Source organism: Lissotriton vulgaris, chromosome 2_2, assembly GCF_964263255.1.
Source record: "Lissotriton vulgaris chromosome 2_2, aLisVul1.2, whole genome shotgun sequence".
Classification (NCBI taxonomy): Eukaryota; Metazoa; Chordata; class Amphibia; order Caudata; family Salamandridae; genus Lissotriton; species Lissotriton vulgaris.
This window is the reverse complement of record NC_141688.1, coordinates 91,975,896-92,003,794: the sequence shown is the minus strand read 5'-3', so window position 1 is coordinate 92,003,794 and position 27,899 is coordinate 91,975,896. Positions and strand designations below refer to the sequence as shown.

General features: G+C 48.6%; 1 protein-coding gene across 1 annotated transcript; it reads right to left on the bottom strand.

Annotated features, from left to right (window-relative positions):
- Positions 1–1,368: 1,368 nt before the first annotated feature.
- Positions 1,369–27,899, bottom strand: LOC147729067 (elongation factor 1-delta-like). The gene is made up of 3 exons (XM_086959352.1): positions 27,604–27,899; position 27,488; positions 1,369–2,026 (listed from the first exon to the last, which is right to left on the bottom strand). Exons 1-3 carry the CDS (start codon positions 27,829–27,831, stop codon positions 1,425–1,427), a joined length of 831 nt encoding a protein of 276 aa, XP_086815478.1. The 5' UTR covers positions 27,832–27,899; the 3' UTR covers positions 1,369–1,424.

The following is a 27,899-nucleotide window of genomic DNA, read 5'->3' as shown; positions in this document are numbered from 1 at the left end:
AAGTGTATCAGATTCACCTGAGACTTACTAGAGGAATCGCCTTTGCAACCTCTGTGTAAGCTACACTCTTGTGATTACAAAGCTTAGGATTACCTTTCTGAATCTTTGGATACAAAAATAATTAAGCCTCCAAGCCCATGCTACATGGTCCACAACAACTCATCAAGATCATCCTAAATTTTCCTCAAACATACCCAAACAAGAAAAGAAAGAACACGTTTATCTAAATCTTTTGGAAGAGTTCCTCATCAGATTGTAAAAGAAAAGTATTTCACTATCAGTGCTGCAACCATTGATATAATATTCATTGGTTCATCATCACCGCAAGTTCAGTCTTTTACTTGACTTTGTTAAGCAATTAATTCTCATTGCATTTGTTCCAGAAGCAAAAATATTCAAAAGGACAGAAAAATAAAGAGAGCCCAGTTGTTTTACTTCAAGCACTGAATGTAAAAGTCTGTAGATAATCAGTCTTTTTTCAACTTAACAGCTTTCATAAAAGAACAGATTTCTGTTTTGCCTTTTTTATTTTGTTCATGTTCCCTAGAATAACAAGTACCTCCAACAGAAAGGAAGAATATACGTCTTTTTTGAACCCATGTGAACTTTAGTTCAACTCAGCAGTTCCATAAAATACAACTAACAGAAAGGAGGAATTTATAGGCCAGATTTACCATGGGGTTTAGCATGCGCAAATGGGTTTGCAACCCGTTTGCCCATGTTAAATCCTTGTGGGCCATGTACAAACACTATTTTACGACTCGCAAATAAATTGCGACTCCCAAAATATTGTTTTGTGACTCGCTATTAGGAAGGGGCGTTCCCTTCCAAATAGCGACCCCAAGGCCATGTATGAATGTTTTGTGACCGCAATTGCGGTCGCAAAACACTTGCAAATTACCACCCTCCTCGAGAGGGCGGTAATGCACTCCAAAAAAGAGAAGGCGTCTCCAGGGGTCTCCTTCGCAAATGCAGGGGGAAACATTTTTTAGGGGCATGCATTGGTCCCAGGGACCACTGCCTGCTTAAAAAATTAAATGAAAACGTTTCATTTTTAAATGCATCCTGTTTTCCTTTAAGGAAAATGGGCTGCATTTTTTAAAAAAACCTGCTTTATTGAAAAGCATTCCCAGACATGGAGGTCTGCTGAGCCCAGCAGGCCACCATCCCTGGGAGGGCCAGTCATTCCCAATGGGGTCACAAATTGCGAGTGGCTCTTTAATATTCATGAGCCTCGCATTTTGCGACTCTATTGGGAATCACAATCAGTGTCTCTGCCACTATTGTACATTCTAAATTGTGACTCGCAATTTGCAACTCGCATTCGAGCGCAAATTACGAGTCTTTTTAAATTTTTTTTTTTTTTTAGATTTTTATCCTGCATGGTTAACCTTTATTATTTATAGTAAAGCCTACATCAAGTCTCAGATCTTGTTGAAAGCAGCAATGTCGACACTCTGCACGTAATTTTCAAACTTGGTGATTCCCTCCTCCAGGATGTCTGTTCCAACCTTGTCGTCCTCCACCACACACTGGATCTGAAGCTGCTTAATGCCGTAACCAACAGGAACCAGTTTGGAGGAGCCCCACAGCAGGCCGTCCATCTGAACCATCCTCACGCACTCCTCCAGCTTTGCCATGTCCGTTTCATCATCCCACGGTTGGACGTCGAGGAGGATAGAGGACTTTGCAATAATGGCTGGTTTCTTGGACTTTTTCTCTGCGCACTGGCGCAGCCTCTCTTCTCGGATTCGCTCAGCCTCTTCATCTTCTTCATCATCACTGCCAAAGAGGTCAATGTCGTTATCATCGTCTTCTTCAGGAGCAGCAGAGACTTCAACTTTCTTCACTGAAGCAGAAGGCAGGGCATTAGTGGTGGGTGCCACAGATGGAAGAGCTGCGGCGGGCTGGCAAGAGACAGGGGATTTCTCAAGTGCTGTGAGACGAACCTCAAGCTTCGAGAACGCCAACTGCAGATCTTCAACAACTTTGTGGAGTGACTGGTTCTCGAGCTCCAAATGGGCAACTGTTCTGACCGGGTTTTCTGCCCCTTTTTTGAGTGTAGGTGACTTTAGCCTGCTATCATTCTAATAGGAGGACTGGAACCTCAGACCTGGCCTATTTACAAGGTGTTTGATATAATTCCCTACCCTTTTCTTTATTCTAGGACCTATAAACCTATGTTATGGGATAGATTCCTTAGTATTAGTACTAATCCGTCCTTTTGTAAGGTTGCTAATATACTTCTAATGGAGTTATGCTTATTTCGGGCCTTGCAGGCCTCGAACGGGAGAGACTCCAGCTTTCTTTCTGCCTCTGCAGCTTGAGATGCTTTTAGGTCAAATGTAATGTTTTAGTTATAAGGTGTTGTTCGCTTGGAGAGAACCGGCTCAGGCTGGCCCTTATCGAAAGACTGTATTTTTCTTCGTGTCGAAGACATAACATCAGGCCGGCCGGCTGAGAACGTGTCCTTGGCACGGGGTGGTACAAGAATTTGGTGGGCGGCAGGTTACTGGCCATAACTTTCCATGCATGAACAAGGTTCCATATTAGCGAAAGCACGAAGAGTTCAGGAGTCAGTCCGTGAGTCAGTTAGTAGGCGGAGCTAGCCGTTAGCATTATTGCAGTTAATCAACTTAAGGCAGACAGTCGCCATTTTGAAGTCCGAGAAAGACCGAAGGCTAATACTCTCTTAGAAAGATAGAAGTTATTTTAGTTGGAGCAGCTGGTGAGCTTTGATACTAAGATCAGAGCATGCAAAATGAAGCAGTTAGTGGAGCGAACGAATACCAGAGCGGCAGAAACTGATTTATAAGATCGAAGTTGGAAGGTGAAGATAGTCCGTGATTGAGAGGAGAGAGGAGTAGTGCAGAGCAGCGAGAGTGCAGCAGACGAGACAGAGAATAAGAGGAAGGTTCCAGTGACTTGGAGGGGAGCAGAGGAGACTGAGCATAGCGGTGCAGACGTGTATCCGTGACTGCAGGGGTGATCCTAAGATGAGCCAAGGCACAGACGAGAAGGGAACCCAGATGATCACCGAGTCCAGACTTCGTACTCATAAGGTGACGTCGACCCTTTCTTATTAGTGTGCACATACATTCTAATCTTTTCTTTTGCTTTTCAGGCTATATGTTATATTGCAGTATTATATTGTTATCGTTATTATTGAATAAAGGTACCCCGTTCTTAGTGAACTAGTGTGTGATTGTTATTCCTTTATGATAAAGTTAACATTTCTTCTAGTCAGATGCTGTTATGTGAATGAATGCGTCTCCCATCCAGGTAAATGGTAACTGAGCAAGGGAGTAGAGGAGCACTCGAAATAGGGAATAACCTTTACCCGGTGTGATTTGGCCATTCTTGTGTGAGAGAGGATTGACCTGTCTATCTGTCACATAATCTATAATATCGTATTATGTAATACTAGTAGATAAAGAGATTTCCCAATATAGAGAGCTGAAGGTATTCATAGGAAAGTGATCGTCGTTGTGTAGCGGCGTTATACCCACAAGATTGTGGCTTGAGAGAGCACCGGGAGGATACGGTGTGTAATGAGATCGCTGCTAGGGAAAGTGGCGTTAACTAGAGCATTGACTGTGGTCAATGTGTATACCCACAGGATTGTGGCTTGTGTATGTATGAAATAGTGAGAGCACTGGGGGGATACAGTGCGGTTACCCACAGGATTGTGGCTTGCGCGAGCACTGATGGTGATCAGTGTGTAATGGTAAATAATCGGAACTGCCTCAGGGTAGTTTAGTCTGGGCCTATGTTGCCGCGAGACTATAAGGTATGAGTGTGGTGTTTTAGAAGATCCAAGCTTGTATATTGCTAATTCCCCATCCTTAGGTAGGCACCCTGGTGCCTTCTTGTAAATAGGTCCTGAGGAGGGAGATGGTTACGTTTCGGCTGGGTTAGTGGTGTCTTGGTGAGCTGATTCTATCTGGTCCGAAAATCCGGTCGTTACATCTGGCGTCATGAACCGTTTATGAAAGCCTGTTAGCGCGGTGTTGTTTCTATCTTGTTGGTTTGCGCTCGGCGCGTGCGGAGTTCATTTTGTATATTGTTTGTTTATAGTTGTATATATCCTTTTCTTTTGGCACAATGTTTTTGAAAAGATCAAAATCTACTTTTAAATTGCCTGTTGATATTCCCGGCTGGGAATCAACGCCTTACGAGGCATTGGCCCATGAGTGGGCCGATTCTACTGGTTTGAGTGAAAATTGGAGTTCTTGTTTGGAACTGGCGGAGCCAGCTAATGTGATTGCTTGTCTACAGAAAGCACCAGTTGTGAAGGGTGAGGAGCTTCCTGTTTTGGGACGTAGAGGTTGGATTGTTTTATCTGCGTACAGGATTGTGCATGCGAGACTTTTGAAATTACAGAAACAATATGTGGAGATGGAAGAGAAGTTTGTTGAAGTGCAGAATGCTCACACTCTTTTGAGATGTCAGTATAAATTGTTTGCCGACAAACTCAAGACTTATCAGACAATTGCTGAAAGAGCTGCTGTTCGTATTGCAAAATACAAATATAAGAATCGTCATGGTCGGGTTTGTAAACGGAAAGTGCGTCTGGTCGTGGCAAAAGCCGGACTGGATTGGAATCCTGATGAATGGGATGGTAATATCTGGGACTCAAATGATTCTGGCTCCTCGGCTGAGGAGTCTGACAGACGCGAGTATTCTCGCACCGGACGTGACTGTAAATCTAATACTTTTGATAAACTTGATGGTTCCGATGGCCATGGTCGGTATTCTAAATCTGATGACATGTCTCAATCTGAATGTCTCTCTAAATCTGTTGATCGGGCTTCTTCTGATGCTCGTACTGAGGTTTCTGCGCATCCGGTTTTTCGACGAAAATTACAGCAAGCTCCTGGTAATCCAAATGGTATTCCTTTGGATAGTTTGGAAGATTTTACGCAACAGGAAGTTAGTGACATTTTGCAACGATTTCGGCAACGGCCCGGTGAGGCCTTGCTTACATGGATGGTGCGCCTTTATGAACTGAGTGCTGCGGGCATCATGTTAGATGCAGGAGATGCCTTGAAATTTTGTTCTTTGAGTTCTGATTCTACTGTTCAGGATCATTTCCGTAACTATAATGCTGCTGGTCAAATTAGTCTGCTTCAGTTAACGACTGATGGTTGTAATCACAAATACCCTACTGAATCTGATTGGCCTCTGAATGACAAGCCATGGTACACATTGTGCGATGCGGCACAAAGGCTTATGGAGGAGGTGATGAAAACTGCGATTTTTCTGAGTACTTCTGACAGATTGTTGGATGGTTTATTGACAACTTCTGTGCGGAATCGCATTGTCCGTTCTTCCCCTGTTGCTTATAAACAGGTTATGATGACTTTGTTGATCAATCAGACTGGCAATGCATTGTATATGGTGCTTGAATCTGTACGTCAGCTTGGTGAACTGGGCGAATGGCTTAAACCTGAGAGAAAGTCCAGACCTGAGGGTCGTACTGCTGGGAATTATAGGTTCACTAGACGTGATATGTTTCTTGCTTTATTAGATGATGGCGTGAAGAAAGAAGACATTGATGGTGAATCCAATAATCACTTGTGGGATATGTTTCGCAAGCGTGGTTTGGATCGGAAGGAGGGTGCTCGACGTGTGCGAAAGAATGAATGTGATCATGAATATTCTGATGACAGTAGACGTCGTGATGATTCGGATCGGCGTGATAGACAACGGAATGAGCGAGATGTGTCCCCTCGGCGTGAAAGAGAGAGGGGGAGAGAGGGGGAAATAGAAAGGGGGAGAGATGACCGTGTTGAAAGCAGACACAGAAATGAAAGGGATCACTCCCCTGAGATGAGGAGAAGAGAGGATCGACACAGATTTTCTGAACGAAATTCACAATACTATGCAGACGACAAAAATCCATTTCGTAATGGGGATGGATATGAACAGGACATTATATCGTTTAAAAAATTTGAGAGCATTTACCCTGATTTGTCTTGGTTGTCGGAACACAATAAAAATGACTAGGAAATAGGTCAAGCTCCAGTACGCAGGTGGGCTCACAAAGACAATAGACCCTATGTAGATATAGACATTTTTTGGAAACATCGTAATATACAAAGGGCCCGAGCATTGGTAGATACAGGAGCGAAGGCCACTCTAATTCATGGAAAATCGAAGAAATTTAAAGGACAATTTTTCACAATTACTGGTCTAGGTGGAAAGGAAACCCCGCCAGTGCAAACAAAAGTTGAAATGAAAATAGGTAGAATCCCTGGAAAAGAATATTCTGTTTTAGTTGTGCCACTTTTAGAATACATAATTGGAATTGATATCCTAAAAGGTATGACGTTGCATCTAGATGATGGTTGTTATTAATTTGGAAGTAGAGGTTATATATCATCCAGACCTGTACGAGTTGGTCGTTTGAGAATGCCTCCTATAAAAATTCCTCAGGCTACAAAAGTTGTTTGCCAAAAACAGTATCGTATCCCAGGTGGTCACGAAGAAATTTGTTCTACAATTCAGGATCTAGTGAATGCAGGAGTTATAACTCCTGTTACTTCTGCTTGGAATAATCCCGTTTGGCCTGTGCGCAAAAGTGACAATTCTTGGCGTATGACTGTTGATTACCGCAAATTAAATAAACAAACACCCCCTTTGACTGTTGCAGTACCAGACATGATTACTTTAATTGAAAGAATTCAGAAGCATCCAGGAATATGGTATGCGTCTATTGATATTGCTAATGCTTTCTTTTCAATCCCAATTGCCCCCGAGTGCCAGGAACAATTCAGTTTTACGTGGAATGGACTTCAAATGACATTTAGAAGTCTTCCCCAAGGCTATGTTGTTGTGCAACAAAATTAATTTGTCTAAACGTTTTGGTGGTGACAATATGGTCATATATTTTTTGTAAATATATATACACATCTTTTTCAGATCCCTTGGTATCTGCACAGTCATGATGAAAATGGTCCTGATGAAGGCGGTTTAAGCTGCCGAAACGCGCGTAGACCTGCGACGGGAGCCTAAAGTTACATCTTGGCCCAACTCTTTTTAGCGTTGTCATCTTGCTAAAATATCAATTCAGTTCCTTTCACCATCCTAGTTTGGAGTTTTGAGTGTGGTATGATTGTTAGCACGTGAGTGTGTTGAGAGATATGGGTGTTACCAAGGGTTATTATTAATTAATTTTGTATGTTGTACATAATCTTTTGTTGTAGATATTTAGGATTTAACTGTACTTGTCTTGAAATTTCTGATATGAATTGAAAAATGTCTGTCTTGTGATTTCTGATTGACAACAGAACACATATAAACTAAAAGATAAAATGAGAAAAATAAATTTTATACGTTTTGAATAATTTCAGTATTTTTTCCATTTTTTTGTCACCTGGTTAGATATTTATAAACTTAGCTGTGTAAGTGAATTAGCAGGCCACCGCAGGAACATTTTCACATTAGAATTGTTGCTTGTTCCCCTCTGTTCCTGGGCCACAACGTACTCATTTGAGGGGGTCCCTTCGTACATGTTGCTTCCCCAAGGCTATGTACACAGTCCTACGATCTGTCACCGGCTGGTGGCGGAACATTTATCTGAAATACCCATAAACCCACAAATTCAGATGTGTCATTATATTGACGACATTTTGATTCAAGGTGAGACACAGGATCAAGTTCAGACTCAGTTAGATCAGGTCATCAATCATTTACATGAAAAAGGTTGGGAAATCAATCCCGACAAGTTGCAAGGTCCGTCACAAAGTGTGAAATTTTTAGGCATCAATTGGCATAAAGGTAACAGAGAAGTGATTCCACAGGTCAAGCAGAAAATTCTTGATTTTGCGGTTCCTCGGAACCGAAAAGAAGCCCTGACATTTATTGGTTTATTTGGTTTTTGGCGTCAACACATCCCACATTTGAGTCAGATATTGGCCCCTTTATACAGAGTTACTTGTAAAAAGAATGTGTTTGAATGGAGTAAACCACAGCAAGATGCGTTTGATTTGGCGAAAGAAGCAATTCAGTATGTTTTGGATTTGTGGCCCGTGCGTGATGGTGATGTGGATCTGAATGTGTCTGTGCAGGGTCCTTATGCAAATTGGAGTTTGTGGCAAAAACAAGGCAGAAATAAAGTACCGCTAGGTTTCTGGACTAAAAAGTTACCCGATGCTGGTGAGCGTTATGCACCTTTTGAGAAACAATTACTTGCATGTTATTGGGCTCTGGTGGATACCGAGCAATTGACTTTGGGACATGATGTGGTATTGAGACCTGAAATTCCTATTATGCAATGGGTTTTGAGTTCACCGAAAACTCATTGAATTTGGCATGCTCAAGAGGCGAGTGTGATTAAGTGGAAATGGTACATACAAGACAGGGCACGTGTGGTACCGAAAGGTGTTGCGGTGTTACATGAGCAAGTGGCGCAGGCGCATCGAATGAGACTGGGAGTGAATGCTCCGTACCTATAGTACAGGAATCCCCTGTTAAGTCGGGTAAACCATTTGATGATCTGTCCGCGGAGGACAGAAACCATGTGTGGTTTACGGATGGTTCAGCGAGGTACATGGGAGAGAAGAGGCATTGGAAGGCAGTGTCCTATAATCCTATCACACAAAAATTGCTGAGTACAACTGGTGAAGGAAAAAGTAGTCAATTTGCTGAATTATATGCTGTTTACCAAGTTTTAAAACAGGAGATACCTGGTACATGTCACATTTTTACTGATTCCTGGTCCACTGCTAATGGACTGGCGGTTTGGTTACCAACTTGGCATTCTCGTAATTGGGGATTGCATTCTAAAGAACTTTGGGGTAAAGAGTTAGGGTGGGCGTAAAATTCGTTTCGCGGGCGAATTTGCGGATTCTCCGCGATTTCGCGATCCGCGAATCTCGCGAAATCGCGGTAAAATCCATGAATCAGCGGGGACGAATTTTCAGCCAAGCAAGGGTGACAGCAGCAGGTGCAAAAGTTGAACCTAATTTCTTTGTAACCTTTTACAAAAGGGTTACAAACAAATTCACTTCAACTTGGACACCTGCTGCTAATTGCTTCCTGGCGCCTCGTTGCCTACTTGCAACTATTCTCTGACCCTGCTCTGACCCTTGAAGCAGGGTCAGAGAATAGTTACAAGTAGGCAAAGAGGCACCTGTCCAAGGAATTAAACCTCATCAGGAAGCACTTACAGATATAAAAAACAGTAAGAAGGGAGAGGATGGCAAATACACCCATTTTGAGTTGTCAGGAGGGGTTAGACTAAAAGAGACCTTTACAGCACAATTTTCATATGCATTTTGCTAAAAATAAAAAGCTGTATGTTTTGTAGGGGCAACTCAGGAATCTGGCCCTTCAGAGATCCCGCCTCTCTTTCTTTCTCTCGTTCTCTCTCTCCCTCTCTATCTATCTATCTATCTATCTATCTATCTATCTATCTATCTATCTATCTATCTATCTATCTATCTCTCTCTCCCTCTCCCATAAACCACTGCATGGGTAACTTCGCTATGCAAGCGGCTCGCGAAGACGCAAAAATCCCCGCGAACACGCAAAAAACCCAGCGAACACGCAAAAAACCCCATGAATACGCAAAAAAACAAAAATCCGCAAATTCGCACAAATTCGCTAATTTTGCGGATCGCGAATTCGCAAATCCGCAAATTCGCGGATTGCAAATTCGCAAAATTCGCCCATGCTTAGTAAAGAGTTATGGCAAGAAATTTGGGAACTACTTCCATAAAGTACTGTTACAATCTTTCATGTGGATGCTCATACATCGATAGACTCCCTTGACAAATTTTTTCACAACATTGCAGATGAGAAATCTAAAATTGCTGAGGAAGTGGTGGACATGCAGGATTCTGATTTGGCGGGATTGGCAAAATGGGCCCACCAGAAAGCAGGACATTTTGGAGAGAGAGCCACTAGCAGGTGGGCTGCTGATCGAGGAATTTATATTCCTTTAAATTTGATTAAAGATACTATACTGCATTGTCCTATTTGTCAACATTCTAGACAACGAAAAGTACCCCAAATTGTTAAAGGACATTTACATCGAGGAAAATTGCCTTCTCAAATTTGGCAGATTGATTATATTGGTCCACTCCCTATGAGTAAAAATTGGCAATATATTTGCACCATCATTGACACATACAGTGGCCTTTTGGTGGCCTTTCCCTGTAAACGAGCTACCCAAGTAAACACCATTAAAACATTGGAATTGATTATGCTCTATTATGGTGTTCCATTTCAAATTCAATCTGATAATGCATCCCATTTCAAGGGAAGATTGGTGCAGGAATTTTGTGTGGAGAAAAACATTGAATGGGTGTTTCATATACCATACTATCCACAGGCAGCAGGCCTTATAGAAAGAATGAATGGTTTATTAAAAGATCAATTGCGTAAATTAACTGACAATAAATATAAGAATTGGAGAGAATATTTGTTTCAGGCACTGTTGATTTTGAATAATCGTCCCTTTTTAAATGCTGAATCTCCATTAATGCGTTTATTTCCTCCAGCTGTTGACGCTAAACCGAACACAGTTAAAAATACTGTAATGTATTGGGAGATTTCCCCTGGAGCCCAAGCTCCATGCAGAGCAACCCCAGGTTCTGCAGGCTTGGACCTGCATGCCATGAATGCCATTATTGTAAAAAGCCGAGATCGAGTTATCATTGAAACTGGCATTGGTGTCTGTATACCACCTGGAAATTTTGGATTAATTGCCCCTAGATCGGGCCTGGCCTTAAAATGCATTCAAGTACTTGGAGGCGTCATTGACAGTGATTATCAGGGAGAGATTAAGGTACTCCTGCTAAATAGCAGTGAAGTTGATTTACCGATTCAAAAGACTGACCTAGGGGGGCGTGGCCAAGATGGCGGGGTGAGCGGACGCTTCCTCCCGCAGCTCCTCCGGCCCGACTAAGCTCGAGCCCTTTTCTTACGCTTTTCTCCCCCCGCTGATGCTCAGCGTGTGAGAGGAGTGTGGCGGAACACCTGGCGCACACGCTGATGTCGCTTTGGCCCTGATCGTCTCGGGGACAGCACCCCAAAAGTCCGATCAAAGTTCGAGGAGCGCCGGAGAGCCCGGGAGGCGGAGCGAATCGGAGTGCTGTCCGGACGCCTCGGCTGGGCCTGGTGCTGAAAGCTGACGATCGGGAGGGAGCCTGACCCGTCACTCGACGGAGGATAAAGGAGCCTTGCGGGCTGGGACCCAGCGACACGGAGGACTTTGGTCGTGTGCTTTGGCGCCCGGACTTGTGTCGGTGACACCCTGCACTGTCTGGGCCCCGGCCCCGTGGGCGCAGTACGGCGGTCTCAATGCTGGAGCTGGACCATTGGGGCCTTTTTTGTGTGACTGCGTAAAGCTGGCTGTGGAACTTCTCCGATTGCTGTGTTTCTGAGGGACCCTGGTGGTGTCGCCGGGCTTGGACGTTCGGACCTGCCCCGCCCGGCTGCCATTTTGTCCCCGAGGGATCGGTGTTGTTGGCCTCCGCTGGGACCCTTTGCTGGCGGAAACCTGTGCCCGTCACCGCTGCTGGGCTACCTCTCTGTGGGGCGTGCTGATGGAGGGCCCCCAACTATAGCTCTCAGTTATCGCCTCGGCTAGGGGCCACGGCTGGCGACACCCGGACTGATCCGCCATTTTGTCACTTGTGGCGCAGCGACTCTGTTTGCCGGGAGATCCCCACATCGAGCGCTTGCCGTCGGCTGGGCATTCCTGAAGCGGCTGACCCTGTGCCCGCTCATCGACTGCAGCGATTGCGATGACTGGAAGAGGCGGTTCGAGGAAGGGGGATCGCACCCTGCCGGACATGCTCGGCAGGACCCAGCAACTGCGGGACAGAACACAACCGTCGCCGGGGTCCTCCCGGGCCTCGGCGGATGCGACTGGAGGGGAGCCACCGGTCACGAGGTCCTTTATGGAAGAACTGTTTAGCTCCCTCAAAGAGGACTTCCAGACGCTGAAGCGGGAAGGGGCCAGTGAGGTCCGTGAAGTGCGCAGGGAAGTGGAGGGCCTCGGCGAGCGAGTTGAGACGGTGGAGATGGCGGCCCAGCGCCAGGACGAAGAGATAGTCCATCTTCAACAGGACGTTTTCCGCCTCCGGGAGCAGTGTGTTGAGCTCCAGGCCCACTCTGAGGACCTTGAGAATAGGTCACGGAGGAATAACGTCCGAGTGCGTGGTGTGCCATCCGCGGACGAAGGGGCCGACCTGGTGGGCTACCTGCAGGACCTGTTCCGGGAGATCCTGGGAGAAGCTGCGGACTTCCCTATTCGCATCGATAGGGCACACAGGGTGGGCCGACAGCGCCAGTCATCGGCGCCCCCACCGGACATTTTGGCTTTCCTGTCCGATTTCCCGCTGAAGGAACGCATCATGACTGAGGCCCGCAGGAAACAACCCCTGACTTTTCGGGAGCGGCCTGTGGTGCTTTATCAGGACCTCTCCGCCATCACGCTGCAGAAACGCAGGTCCTTCAGGATTGCCACTGACTTTCTGCGCGACCACGAAACGCCATACTCTTGGGGGCATCCCTTCCGCCTGGTCTTCCGGTGGAATGGGGTGCTTCATCAGCTCCGCTCCTTACAGGACGTTTGTGGAGTCCTGGGACTTACGGCGGCGGAGGAGGAAGGAGCTACACCGTCATGGAGGCGCTCAGAGAGACGGAGCCGGCGAAGGTCGGCGAGGAGGCAATCGGCGGCCAGCGCAGGGCGCCCAGATTCCCCTACGATCAGGGCAGACATGGCAGACGCTTTGAGGGCGGCAGCTGGGGGCTCGAACGGCTCCTCCGATGTGGCCATGACGGCCTAACACTCACTCCGGGGGGAGATTTTCTTAGCTTCTTCGATGCTTGGTTTGGGACGGGGGGGTCGGGAGGGAGCGGTTGGAGGTGAGTGGCTGAACGTCCACTTTGCTTTTTTCTACGGGCTTGCCCCCTTTTCTGGGGCTTGACTGAGACAATGGGGTGTTTGAGTTTACATTTGGCTAGTTGCCATGGTTGTGTTTTGGGTGGGTGTCAGGGTTGTTCTGTTGTTGGGGGAGTCCCGTCTGATGTTGTCCATGCCCACGCTTGGCCTGTTTTGGCTTGTCCTGCGCTACTGCCCCGCGCGCCCCACCCGCTGATCCCTTGCCCTATGCATAGCGTCCCTGATCCCCGGGAGGAATGTCGTCCCTAAAGGTAGTGACCCTTAATGTTAAGGGTCTGAATAACCCTGTGAAGCGCAGAGCGATCTTATCTTTGCTGGAGGGGACGCAGGCGGACATCTGCCTCTTGCAGGAAACACACTTACTGTCCCGGGACTGCCATAGGCTGCGCTCTGCCAGGTTCCCCACCCAGTTCTTCTCCTCGGCTGCGAACAAGACTGCGGGGGTAGCCATTCTTTTAGCCTGCTCCTTTAGGGGGGAAGTTTTGTATAAGTACGCTGAACAGAAGGGGAGGCTTCTTGCCTATCGCATGCGCTTAGGAGGCATAGCGTTTACGGTTGGCTCCGATTATAGCCCAAATGACCACCAAGAACGTTTCTTGGACTCAGTGTTGGTGGACGTCACTGCTTCTCCCGACCGCCATGTCATCTTGGGGGGAGACCTTAATATTGTCTTCGATTCAGTGATGGACAGGTCGGCACAGCGCTCTCCGCAGACGGGGGAACTGTCCCAGGCTGTGAAGGCCCGGATTGCGGAAATGGACTTGCACGACCTTTGGCGCTCCATGCACCCCTCTGATAAGGACTACTCCAACTTTTCACACGCACACCGAACCTATTCACGGTTGGATTATCTCCTGGTGAGTGGTCCGATGCGCGCTGCCGCCGCAGCGTCGGACATTGGGGTCCTGACTCTGTCTGACCATGCACCAGTCGCTGGCGTCTTCAAGTGGCCGGCGGCCTCTCCCTCTCGGGGGGTGTGGCGCCTTCGGGATACCCTTTTGCACAAAAAGTTTGTAGTGAAGCGCGTTGGGGAGGTCATTCAGGACTACTTGACTCACAATAGCAATGCCGATACCTCCCAAGCGACACAGTGGGCGGCATTGAAGGCAGTCCTTCGGGGGGAGTTTATTTCCATCTCCTCGGCCGAAAATAGGGAGCGGCAACGGAAGAGGGACGAGCTGACCGTCCAGGTCCGGGAGCTTGAGCAGGTCCACCGCCGCACGGGGGCTCCTAGGGTGTGGAGACAGTTGAAGGCAGCGAGGAAACTCCTGTCGGCACTGGATCTTGATAGGGCGGAGTATGCCGCCTTGCGCTTGAAGCATGCCTTCTATACAGGGGGGGACAAATGTGGTAAGCTCCTGGCACACCGGCTCCGGGTCGCGCAACAGCGTAGCGTCGTGCGGGAACTGGTGGGCGCGGACGGAGTGGTCGTTTCCGGAGACGCAGAGGTGGCGGACTCCTTCCGCAGCTTCTACGAGGCGCTGTATGCTGAGGAGCCCTCCTCGCCGCAAGACGCCGAAGACTATTTGGAGTCGGTGGCCCTTCCGGTGCTGGATCCTGCTCAGGCGGAACATCTGGAGCGGGAAATTCATGTGGAGGAGGTGATTTCCGCTATAGCGCGGCTGAAGCATGGTAAGGCCCCGGGCCCAGATGGGTATACGTCTCTGTTTTATAAGACCTTTTGCACGGCTGTCGCCCCTGTCCTTGCTCGACTATTTAATTCCTTCTCCGAACCGGGAGCCATCCCACCGGATCTCCTGCGCGCGACGGTCTCGGTCATCCCGAAACCTGGGAAGGACCGGGCCTTATGTGGTTCGTATCGACCCATTTCGCTTTTAAATGTCGACCTCAAGCTGTATACGGGGATTCTAGCGTCCAGGCTGGGCCAGTACCTCCCCGGATTGGTGGAGGCGGACCAGGCCGGCTTTGTACCCGGCAGGCAGACGGTTGACAATACCAAGTGGGTGACGCATGTTCTGGAGAAGGCCTCGCGGATCCCAGGGGAGCGGATGCTGTTGTCGGTCGATGCGGAGAAGGCCTTTGATAGAGTTCATTGGCCATATCTTGAACTGGTTCTCAGGAAACTGGGAATCGGCGATAAGTTCCGCACCATGGTCTTCAACTGTTATAAGCATCCTTCAGCGTTGGTACGGGTCAATGGGTGTAGCTCCAGTGGCTTTGCTATCGAACGTGGCACGAGGCAGGGCTGCCCCCTCTCGCCGCTTGTGTTTGCCCTCTACATGGAGCCGTTCGCTCAGAGGATACGCAACAAACTGGACACTATTGGGGTCAAGATGGGCCAGTATGTCCACACGGTTAGCCTCTATGCAGACGATGTCCTGTTGACCCTGGATGACTCTAGGAGGTCGTTACCTGCTTGCATTCGGGAGCTGGACACCTTTGCACAGGTGGCCGGTTTCAAAATGAATATGAGTAAGTCGGTGGCGTTAGATGTGTCCCTGGCTGCAGATACCAGAAGGGACCTTCAGCGACTTTTCCCCATGCAGTGGTCCTCGTCTACGGTGCCATACCTAGGGATTCTGCTGGCGCCCACACTGCCGGAGATGGTTGCGGCCAATTATGCTTCCCTCAGTAGGAAGTTCAAGGAGGAGCTTGGCCGCTGGAGCAAGGGCCTGCTGTCCTGGCTGGGACGAATCGCGGCGGTTAAGATGACGGTGTTGCCCCAGATACTGTACCTTTTCCGTGCCCTGCCTCTTCAACCCCCGGTTGGCTGGATACGACAAACGCAGGCTGACATCTCCCGCTTTGTCTGGCAGGGCCGCAAGCCGCGGATGAAGAGGGTCCTCTCCACGCTTGCCCCGGAGGCAGGGGGTCTTGGTGTCCCGGACCTCCGTAAGTATTTTCAGGCGGCGCAACTGCGATACCTGGTGGAGTGGAGCAGGTGGGAGTCCGACAAACACTGGCTTTTTCAAGACCAGGCGGTGGCGGGCCGCACCTTGCAAGAGGTTCCGTTCCTGCGCCGCGCGCATCGCCCCCTCAACCTTTACGCCTCTTTCATTACGCGGGTCCCCCTGAGGGTGTGGGATGCAGTCTGCGAGGACCGGGGCCTTACCACCTTCCCATCGCTGTTCACGCCCATAGTGGGTAACCCGGACTTCTCCCCAGGGATGGAGCCGGGAGCTTTTTCCCATTGGGTGAGTGCGGGCTGCAGGGTGCTCTTCCAGATCTACAGGCCGGAGGGCGTGATTCCTTTTCAGCAGCTTCGGCAGGACTTCGGCCTGTCGGAGCTGGACAGATTGCGCTACATGCAGGTCCGGCATTGGGCCCTCCAACCCCAGGTGCGCGACACTGCTGCTCGTCAAATTACACCGTATGAGAGGTGGTTAGTGACCCGCACCTCCGATGCCAAGCTGATTTCCGATTTGTACAAATACCTACAACCCCCGCCGTTTCATTATTATAACCCCGGGAGGGAGCGCTGGCACAGGGAATTGGGCAGAACACTCAGCCACAAAGAATGGCACAAAATTGCATACCGGGCGCGGCACTCTGCATATCATACGGGCCTCACGGAGACCTTTACTAAGGTGTCCACTTATTGGTACTATCCCCCGGAGAGACTGTATGAGATGCATAGACACACTGACAAGGGGTGCTGGCGGGGCTGCGGGCAGGAGGGTACCCTCTCACACATTCTTTGGGGTTGCCCCGTGCTGACCGCCTACTGGAAGGAAGTTTTAGATGAGGTGGATAAGCACTTTGAGATAGAGCTGCCGCGCTTTCCGGCGTATGTCTTATTGGGCCTCCCCAACGACCTTATGTACCCATTGAAGTCCCGCAGGGGTAGGCAGATTGCGATTGCGCTGGGGTCTGCGGTCCAGAACATCCTTATCCACTGGCGTACCACCACTGTCCCCTCCATTACGGGTTGGCTGCATAGGCTTTGGCATGTGCTGGGTATGGAGAAGTTGTCGCTTACGGTGGCGGCGGAGATTGACCAATTTGAAGAGCTGTGGCAACCCTTCCTAGCGCTGCTGTCCACCGAATTCCGGGAGCTCACCTGCCCGAGGTACCTTAGACTTCTTAGGCTGACGCCACCGGTGATCCCGGCGGTCTAGACTAAATGGGGGACGGGATTCTGGGGGGGGGGTGCGGGTTTTTTGGGGTGGATAATCCTAGTGCGGGGCCATTGGACGGGGGAGTTGGGGTATTGTTTTCTTCCTTTTTTCTTTTAGTGGGGGGTGGGGGACGGGGGAGGATGGGTTGTGCCTTGTTGGGTTGCTAATGGCTTTCATTGCTCAGATTTGGGGTGTTAGATATGCGCACAGGGGTCACACAGATTGCATTTTCTTCTTGCTTTTCATTTACTGTGCTTTCCCTCTGGACCAACGAACTGCTCTTCGCCAACGCTCCTGAGCTGCACCTTTTTCTTTTGTTGTATTGTATGTAACCTTAACCTCCTATCCCCTTCCCCCATGTTTTTTTGTCTCAATAAAAAATACTTTAAACCTAAAAGACTGACCTAATTGCTCAATTGCTAATCATGCCTGTTTTCAGTGGTGAGATTCAGAAAGGCACTGCCCCGACTTTGTTAACTGTTCGAGGACAAAAAGGTCTTGGCCCCACTGATAATCCAGGAGCGAGAGTGTGGGTGCAATCACCTAAAAATCCCCCTGAACAAGCTGAAATTATTGCAACCGGTCATGATAATGCGGTACTTGTCATGAGACCAGGGAAAGATAGCTGGGATCTGTCCCAGCTGACAAATGTTATTTACGAGAATGAATAATGCCTGTATTTGATTTTCTTTCAGATCATTCTCTGGACTGCTGTTGCTGGATGTGCCGGCGTTGGACTCCTTTTGGCTTGCTACGTCGGGAAAGGAGGGAACCCACAGACTTTGGTTGATCGAATAATCAGAGTACCGCGTTCCTTTGCTGCGTGGGATTCATCATCTAACTTTTGGATTACCCTGGCACGAAGGGTGACAAATTCCCCACATTTCTGTTTAACACCGATGCGTTCGGTGACTGACATATTAGCAACCTGTTTGGTTGCCGTCCCTGCTTCGTTGGAGACCCTTGCCCATATTTTCAATATATCAAATGCCCGTCCTAATGTTATTCTTGGTGATTTCGCGACACATGAATACTGCCCTTTATGTACTGTGCTTTCAGATCCAGTACCACCGATTCATTCTCAAATAATTACATATAATATCACGCAGGGTGATTTATGTTTCTTCCTTACCTGTGATCCAAATGCTATAACTGAATGTGTGCGTTTAAAATTGAAAGGTGCTACTTCATTTACAGATCATGAAAAGACTTTATGTTCCCGGAGATCACCGAAGTCATGTATTTCAGTTAAAAATAACATGACATGTAAAAGTCTTGTAGTTACCCCTAGTCACTATCGTACAATGCTATTGCCTTCTGGATGACTTTTCTCTTGTGGCAATACATCTTGGCCTTATATTCCTGCAAATATTACTGGAGGACCTTGTGCTATTACCAGACTGAGTTTACTAATGTTTTCTTCACATCCTAATATGCATTCCCGTGTTGTCCGTGATGCAGTAATGTTTTTTTTTTATCTTCACATTTTTATTGTTGCCTGAAAATTGCTGGAGACCAGCAATGCAGCAGCAGGTACTTTTCTTTTTTTAATTTTTTTAAACCTTTATTGAAAAGACATGAAAATACAATAGCAGTCATACAGCGACTTCGGGTCGACTGGCAACAATTCCAAATCATATCAGGATGAAAAAGTACACAGCCCTTCAGCCGACAACCCATGGCCCGGCGGCATTTAACAAATCATGCCATACCATGCGTAGGTGTACAGGAGAACTAAGGTTTTGATTTTATCTTTTTAAAAACACCCCCCCACCAACAAACATAAGAAAACTACTGCAAGGGCTAAATAAAAGGAACAACCATGGTTAATCCTGGAGAGGGGGTACCGCATCTGCAGCTATACATAAGCAACAAGAAGAATGTCCAGGAGGGGAAGAGAGAGGGAACAAGAAGTAAGCAGCAGTACATAAACAAAATCTGGACAAGAGGGAACGCCTTGCTAAGGGGACTGTAACCGCTCCGGTGGAGGCTCAAAAGGAGGGGTACAAATCTCACCACGGTATTGATTCCACTGACTCCATATCTTTCTCCATTTCTTGGGTCTGCCCCTGGCAATGTATACTGTTTTTTCACGGAACATGCACCAGTCCATGTTCCTGGACCAGGCCGACAGACTCGGTGGCCTTGCTGACCCCCACAATTGCGCAATATCACGCTTGGCGATCATGTTACCCAAGGTGGCCCACTGCGTTTGGGCCACATTATAGTCGTTGGGCTCCCATATATTCAAAAGACATCTCCGGGCCTCAGGCAGAAGCGAGACACTCGTTACCTCAGACATAATACCATGCACACGAGTCCAGAAGGATGCTACCGCAGGACACTCCCACATGATATGAAGGCATGTACCCACCATACCACTGCCTCGTTTACACAAAGCATCCGAAACAAACCCCATCCGCAACAATCGAGGACCCATCATGTACACTCGGTGTAAGATTTTTAGTTGCACCAATCTCAGACGAGCCGAGATCGCCACCTCCTTTGGAGAGGATATCGCCGCCTGCCAGTCCTTATCGTCAAGCTCCAGTCCATCGCCGGTCCAGGACATGCGAAGCTGTAAAAGAAGTTCAGCTCGATGGTTTATCAATTTTTTATATATGAGTGAAATCGTACTGTCCGGAACGTGTCCATCAAGTACTCTGTCCTCCAGGGGCGAGGAATCTGGAACGGGCGTACCAGCCAGTATGACAGAGGAGAGGGCGTGTCGAACTTGCAGGTATCGAAAGTATTCGCGAGGGCCGAGCTTAAATTCTAGTTGCAACTCCTCAAAGGATTTAATCTTGTCCTTCCGCAAAAGATCACCCACTGCACTGATTCCAATAAGGTCCCATTTGTCGAACCCCTTAGTCGTCCACAGATTTCCCAACTTCTCAGAAGCATAAAGTGGAGTCGCCCGAGTAAGGGTATCCGACCAACCCGTGGCAGCGGTAGCATTGTACCAGACCCGAACCGCGACTTTGGTAGGCCCGGTTAGTTCCACGTCGGACCGTTTTGAATAAAGTGCCCTATTATAATCTCCGCCCAGAAGCAGCCATTTATCCATTGCAAAGGCCGGGTTAGAAGCCGGACCATACATCGCATGGTTAACCGAGCTCAGTTGAGAGGCCCAGTAATAACGTCGGATATCCGGTAGCGCAATTCCGCCATCGTACCATGGCAGCGTGAGCTTGGCCAAGGCAATCCGGGGACGACCGGCCCACACCAGTTTCCTTTGTAGGCATTCTATCTCGTGAAAATAGCTAGAGGGCACTAGATCTAAAGTGTTCTGGAGAGCATACAAGAATCTAGGAAGGGACATCATTTTGAATAAGGCTGCCTTACCCACCAGGGACAGAGGCAGCCTGCCCCACGCCTTCACGTCCGCTTTTAACCGCGTGAGCGGAGGGAGTAAGTTGAGTCGATATCTAACAGTCGAATCACGTGAAATATGAATGCCAAAATACTTGAATCCGGTGGACGAGATTTGTATAGGACAGTTGCGTGGTACAAGTGGAACATCATCCGTAAGCGAGTACACACAGGACTTGGCCCAATTAATGACCAGTCCCGAGTTCCTGCCAAAGGAACTAAGGACATCGAATAGTACTCCCAAGGATTTCCGGGGAGAGGTAAGGTAAAGAAGAATATCATCTGCATAGAGGGAGATGCGATCTTCAAAACCGGGGGCCCACCTAATGCCCTTGAGGGATGGCTCCCAACGCAACCAGGCCGCCAAGGGCTCGAGAGCCAGAGCAAAGAGCAGCGGAGAAAGGGGGCATCCCTGCTGTGTACCTCGACCCAGAGCAAAGGGAGCTGACACTCGACCGTTAACGACCACCTGGGCCAGGGGCTCCTCATACAACAGACAGACCCATCCAATGAACACCGGCCCAAAGCCGAACTTCGCCAGAGCCGCCCATAAGTATGGCCATTCCACAGTATCAAACGCCATGGTGGCATCTAACGAAACCAAAATGGCCGGTTCACGCAACGTATCCGCCCTCGCCAGCACGCCGCGAAGGCGATGCAGATTCAGCGCGGTGTTGCGAGCAGGGATAAAGCCAGATTGGTCCGGGTGCACCAGATCGCCTATTACAGTTATCAGTCGGTTGGCCAACACTTTCGCCAAAACCTTGGGTTCAACATTCAGAAGCGAAATAGGTCTATACGAGGTACAGAATTCACGTGGTTTACCCTCCTTAGGAATCACCACAATAGATGCAAGTCGCTGATCACGAGGAAGCTGGCCTCTCTCTCTAGATTCCAGAAACATCGAGCGGAGATACGACGCCATTTTGTCCGGACACAACTTGTACAGCTCGATGGGCAGACCATTTGGTCCCGTAGCTTTACCCGAACGAATGGAGCGAATAGCGAGCGCTACTTCATCAGTGGAAAAATCCGCCTCCATTAGCTCTCTATCAGAGTCAGATAGACAAGGCAAGGCGATATCCCTAAGCAAAAGATGGGAGTCTTCCTCTGGCCGGTCCGAGACCGGCGCATACACCGTTCGAAAGTGAGAAGCAAACTCCTCCACAATATCCAGTGGATCCGTCACACGTACCCCATCCACTCGCTCGATCACAGGCACCACACGATTCAATCTCTCCCGTTTGTCCAACCACGCTATCAACTTCCCCACCTTATCGCCCACATCATACAGACGGCCCATTTGCTCCCAACTCATAGCTTTCGCTGCATTCGTGACCAAGGCCTTATAATCAGACTGTTTTAACTGCAGAACATGCAATTTCTCCCACGTGACTCCATTTTCAAGATCTCTCTCTAAAGTTACCACCTCGGCCTCCAACCGCTCAACCTCCTCATTGTGGCGCTTCTTGGAGCTAGCGATAAGCGATAGCGCCTGGCCCCGTATCACAGTCTTGAAAGCTTCCCAGAGGGACACAGATGACGACACAGATCCCACATTCTCAGTAAAGTAGTGATCTACAGCTTTAATCATCCCCGCTCTTGTCTCCGGGACCCGGAGATGCCAGGGATTAATTGGGGCGACCCGGCCCCCTGCATTCAAATGGAGATCAATATGGACCCACAGCGGGGAGTGGTCCGAAATGCCTCTAAGCAAATGTTGGGCCTCTCGCACCGTCGTGGCCTGGGCTGCGGGCACAAGAAGATAGTCAAGCCTAGCCAAGCTCCCGTGGGCCCCGGAGTGAAAGGTATATTGGGCCTGTCCAGGGTGAAGCATCCGCCAGCAATCTACCATATCAAACGTATCCAGGAACCCACTAAGACAGGACTGTGAGAGTGTGAGAACCCTGGGAGGATGTCGATCCAGCAGGCCATCAATCACCGAGTTGAAGTCTCCTCCCATCACTAGAAGCCCCTCGGGAAGCCCCAGCAACAATTTACCCAAGTCGACAAATGTAGTGGCCTGCAAACCGGGGGGGACATACACCGAAAGGACGACTACCGTTCTTCCTTCCCACCTCCCAACAATCGCTGCATATCTACCCCTGTCATCCAAGATTGTGTCATCAATCTCCAAGGGAAGGGAACTACGGAGCATAATACCAGCTCCTCTGGAGCCTGAAGTAAACCCCGAATGTGCCACCAACCTGTAACCCCTCCGATTCATAGCATGGAACGTATTCCCCACCAGGTGTGTTTCCTGCAGGAGTACAATGTCAGGAGAATGATGTTTCACATATTGGAGTGCAATCCCCCGCTTTATTTTGTCCCCCAAGCCATTGACATTCCAACTCAAAACCCTTATCCCCTTACCCCCCATCCCGGAAGTGAGCAGTCAGGTCCACCGAACCCCACAAAGGAAACGCAAAATATGCAGCAATACGTAGCCCCAAATGCAGTATGAACAAAGAAAGGAAAACCCAACCCCCCTCCCCCAAAACACCAAAACAACAACCCCCCACCCTGCACCCCTGCAATGACTCAAAAAACCACCCCATTCAGCAGTGTGTCTGTCGCCCTACCCCAGAAACTAAACTACAGATAGAAAGGAAAACACCCCAGGAGGAGGAAAAGTCCCCGAACTCCCCGCCGCCCCAGGGCCCATTGTGAGAAGAAAGTCATTGACCCAGACAAGGAGAACAACCCATCGTAACACAGTACAATGGAAGCACACACCAGTACCTCTACTCCTCCTGGTCCCGTTGGCCACCTTCAGCACCACTAGATTGATCCGCATTGTCCCGAGGCATAGATAGCGTGTCCAACCAGTCACTGGCCACCTCAGGCATATCGAAGAAGAGCACCCGCTCATTATGTTCAATGCGCAATCGGGTGGGGAAAAGCATAGCGCATTTCATGCCCAGATCTCGTAGTCTTCGTTTCACCCCGGAGAACGCCAGTCTCTGTTTTTGCACCAAGGGAGTATAATCAGGGTAAAAGTTGATGGAGGCATTCTCACACCTTGTGGGGCCGCTGGTCCTCGAGGCCTGCAAAATGGCGTCTCTGTCCCTGTAATTGAAGATCCTCGCAATGATGGGCCGCGGGGCCGTCCCCTGCTTGCGTCTGCCACCCGGAATCCTATGGGCGCGTTCCACCGCAAATAGCTTGCTCAAGCCTTTAGGGCCAAGGTGGTTAATGATCAGGTCTTCGACAAGAAGGTCTGTCGATTGATCTGCTGATGTCTCCGGAACCCCGACTATGCGTATATTATTGCGCCTAGCGCGACTTTCGAAATCCTCAAGCCGGCGGGCAAACTGATCGCTAGAGGATCGAAGAGTACGAACCTCAGTCTGGAGCTCGGAGACATCCGTGGTGAGACTGGCCGTCTTGATATCCAACGACTTCACCCTCTCGTTGGTTTTAGCCAGATCCGCCCTGATCAAGCCCACGTCTACCGCCACTGTATCGATCTTGGCTGCCAGGATTTCATATTGTTGGCCCATCGACGATTGTATGCTGGCGATGGCGCCCATGACATCTCGAAGAGTCGGTTCCTCCGATTCCGGGGGGCCACCACCCAGGACCTCCGAGGTTTTACCAGTCCCACTTGGCGAGCCCTTATTACGTGCAAATCTGTCCATAATAGAGGTTTGGGTCCCGCCACCACGAGTTGTAGCTTTGAGAGACCGCTTGTCACTCTCAGGCTTGGTCGCCATGTTGGGTTGCTCGCCCCTCCGGGGCTTTCGGGACCTGGTGTAAATGGCTCCCCCAAAGGAAAAATCCACAAGGTGTTGAAACACGGGGCATCGATAGGGCTCAATCAGGAGACTGCAGTAACCAGCAGGCTCAAGCACTTAACAGCCACCTCCAATCCTCGCGTCCAGGGAAAAAACGAAACCGAAAGTAGACCCCGGGCAGATGTCCCCTGCCACTGGCCGTTGTTGTTCAACTACTTTCTGGTTCCTCCTGATGCCCAAGGTCCGGGACGAGCCACGGTGTAGGCCTCTAGGCTCCGGGAAGGAGTAAGTCAGGCATATGGAATCCAATTCAAATTCTGAAAAGGGTCTTCCAGATCAGGAGAGTCGCGGCTAGAAGAACCCGTCGTCAAAAACAGGATTAATGCCAGGATAGTCGGTGGAGGCGGCGAGGGTCTCGGGAGCTCACAGCTCACGCGACCATCTTGGATGCGCGCTACGCTCCTTCCTCGCAGTAATGTTAAAAGACAACTGTGACTCTACACTACATTTATTTTCTGAATCTGAATATCTTTCTTTGGCTTTTTCTATTCTGGGTGTCCCTGCTTTAGCAGTCTATAATGCTAAATCAATTGGAAAAATGGTCTGTTGGATGGTTAAATCCATTAATCACACTTCTACAATTCTATCTGACATGCTACTGGACGCTCTGGGTGAACGCAGAGCTATTTTGCAGAACAGGGCCGCAATAGATTATCTTTTGCTTAAACATGGACATGACTGTTCTGACTTTGAGGGCCTGTGTTGTTTCAATTTATCAGATCATAATAGATCTATTCAGGCACACATTGACAAACTTCACGACTTGACCAAAGAAGTTAGAAAACACATTGACCAGGGCTGGTTTGACTGGCTCTTTAGGTTGCCAGATTTACATTCTTTACGTCAGATATTAGGGGGTATCCTGATTACTATTTGCATTTTAGTTGCTATTTTCTGTTTTATTCAGTGTATTCCTTCTTTACTCCAAACCTGTAGATGTGGTACTAGAAATAGATCAGTTAGTTTTGTATCATATTATTCTCCGACAGATGTTAATTCCATTTAGCGAATGATTAGCAGTCTAAAGTCAAGGGTGAAGTGTTCTGACCGGGTTTTCTGCCCCTTTTTTGAGTGAAGGTGACTTTAGCCTGCTATCATTCTAATAGGAGGACTAGAACCTCAGACCTGGCGTATTTACAAGGTGTTTGATATAATTCCCTACCCTTTTCTTTATTCTAGGACCTATAAACCTATGTTAAGGGATAGATTCCTTAGTATTAGTACTAATCCGTCCTTTTGTAAGGTTGCTAATATACTTCTAATGGAGTTATGCTTATTTTGGGCCTTGCAGGCCTCGAACGGTAGAGACTCCATCTTTCTTTCTGCCTCGGCAGCTTGAGATGCTTTTAGGTCAAATGTAATGTTTTAGTTATAAGGTGTTGTTCGCTTGGAGAGAACCGGCTCAGGCTGGCCCTTATCGAAAGACTGTATTTTTCTTCGTGTCGAAGACATAACATCAGGCCGGCCGGCTGAGAACGTGTCCTTGGCACGGGGTGGTACAAGAATTTGGTGGGCGGCAGGTTACTGGCCTTAACTTTGTATAGGCATTTATATAGTGCACTACTTACCCGGAGGGTCCCAAAGCGCTTCGACCGCTGCGAAACCCTTCCTGGCTTCCCTGAGAGATGGTCCCTTAATGGGTATCTCCAGGGTGAGACCAGGCATCCCCGGCGGTCTGGTGGGGCGGTTAGTGAAGATGAGGCAAGCTAATGCCCAGAGTTGCCGAGTGTGATCGCTGATCAGAGTGGGCACCGAGGCGAGAGAATTATCGAGTCCGCTGACCCTGGTCCAGAAACCTGCCGCGCCGGGAATCGAACCCTGGTCCCGGGCCGTCCTCTGCTCTCGGGTCTGCCGCCTCTAACCAGTGAGCCACACTACTTCGATCTTATAAATCAGTTTCTGCTGCTCTGGTATTCGTTCGCTCCACTAACTGCTTCATTCTGCATGCTCTGATCTTAGTATCAAAGCTCACCAGCTGCTCCAACTTTCCATGCATGAACAAGGTTCCATATTAGCGAAAGCACGAAGAGTTCAGGAGTCAGTCCGTGAGTCAGTTAGTAGGCGGCAGCTACCGTTAGCATTATTGCAGTTAATCAACTTAAGGCAGACAGTCGCCATTTTGAAGTCAGAGAAAGACCGAAGGCTAATACTCTCTTAGAAAGATAGAAGTTATTTTAGTTGGAGCAGCTGGTGAGCTTTGATACTAAGATCAGAGCATGCAGAATGAAGCAGTTAGTGGAGCGAACGAATACCAGAGCAGCAGAAACTGATTTATAAGATCGAAGTTGGAAGGTGAAGATAGTCCGTGATTGAGAGGAGAGAGGAGTAGTGCAGAACAGCGAGAGTGCAGCAGAAGAGACAGAGAATAAGAGGAAGGTTCCAGTGACTTGGAGGGGAGCAGAAGAGACTGAGCATAGCGGTGCAGACGTGTATCCGTGACTGCAGGGGTGATCCTAAGACGAGCCAAGGCACAGACGAGAAGGGAACCCAGATGACCACTGAGTCCAGACTTCGTACTCATAAGGTGACGTCGACCCTTTCTTATTAGTGTGCACATACATTCTAATATTTTCTTTTGCTTTTCAGGCTATATGTTATATTGCAGTATTATATTGTTATCGTTATTATTGAATAAAGGTACCCCAGTTCTTAGTGAACTAGTGTGTGATTGTTATTCCTTTATGATAAAGTTAACCTTTCTTATAGTCAGATGCTGTTATGTGAACGGATGCCTCTTCCGTCCAGGTAAATGGTAACTGAGCAAGGGAGTAGAGGAGCACTCGAAATAGGGAATAACCTTTACCCGGTGTGATTTGGCCATTCTTGTGTGACAGAGGATTGACCTGTCTACCTGTCACATAATCTATAATATCGTATTATGTAATCCTAGTAGATAAAGAGATTTTCCAATATAGAGAGCTGAAGGTATTCATAGGAAAGTGATCGTCGTTGTGTAGCGGCGTTATACCCACAAGATTGTGGCTTGAGAGAGCACCGGGAGGATACGGTGTGTAATGAGATCGCTGCTAGTGAAAGTGGCGTTAACGAGAGCATTGACTGTGGTCAATGTGTATACCCACAGGATTGTGGCTTGTGTATGTATGAAATAGTGAGAGCACTGGGGGGATACAGTGCGGTTACCCACAGGATTGTGGCTTGCGCGAGCACTGATGGTGATCAGTGTGTAATGGTAAATAATCGAAACTGCCTCAGGGTAGTTTAGTCTGGGCCTATGTTGCCGCGAGACTATAAGGTATGAGTGTGGTGTTTTAGAAGATCCAAGCTTGTTTATTGCTAATTACCCATCCTTAGGTAGGCACCCTGGTGCCTTCTTGTAAATAGGTCCTGAGGAGGGGGATGGTTACGTTTCGGCTGGGTTAGTGGTGTCTTGGTGAGCTGATTCTATCTGGTCCGAAAATCCGGTCGTTACAGCAACTCTGGTGATAAGGTCACCGGGCTCTCCACCTGGTCCCGCAGGAGGAGCCGCGCTCTCTTTGTGTGGCGATTTTGTGGTCGTTTTGCAGGGATATACAGTAGCCTTCTTGCACGGTGACACATTTGCATTAGCAGGTCTACTCAGCTGCTCGTAATACTGCCTCTCTGCATCATCATACCTTGGCTTATCAATCCAGACCTTGTCATACAATAAAGATTCTGCATCCATTTTTGTAGTCGGCGGTGCAGGGGAGCGCGGCTTCTCCAGGGCATTTTGTGTGGCTGGCACTGTAGGGA

Coding starts and splice junctions, on each gene's coding strand:
- LOC147729067 (XM_086959352.1), bottom strand. CDS start 27,831: ATGGATGCAGAATCTTTATTGTATGACAAGGTCTGGATTGATAAGCCA.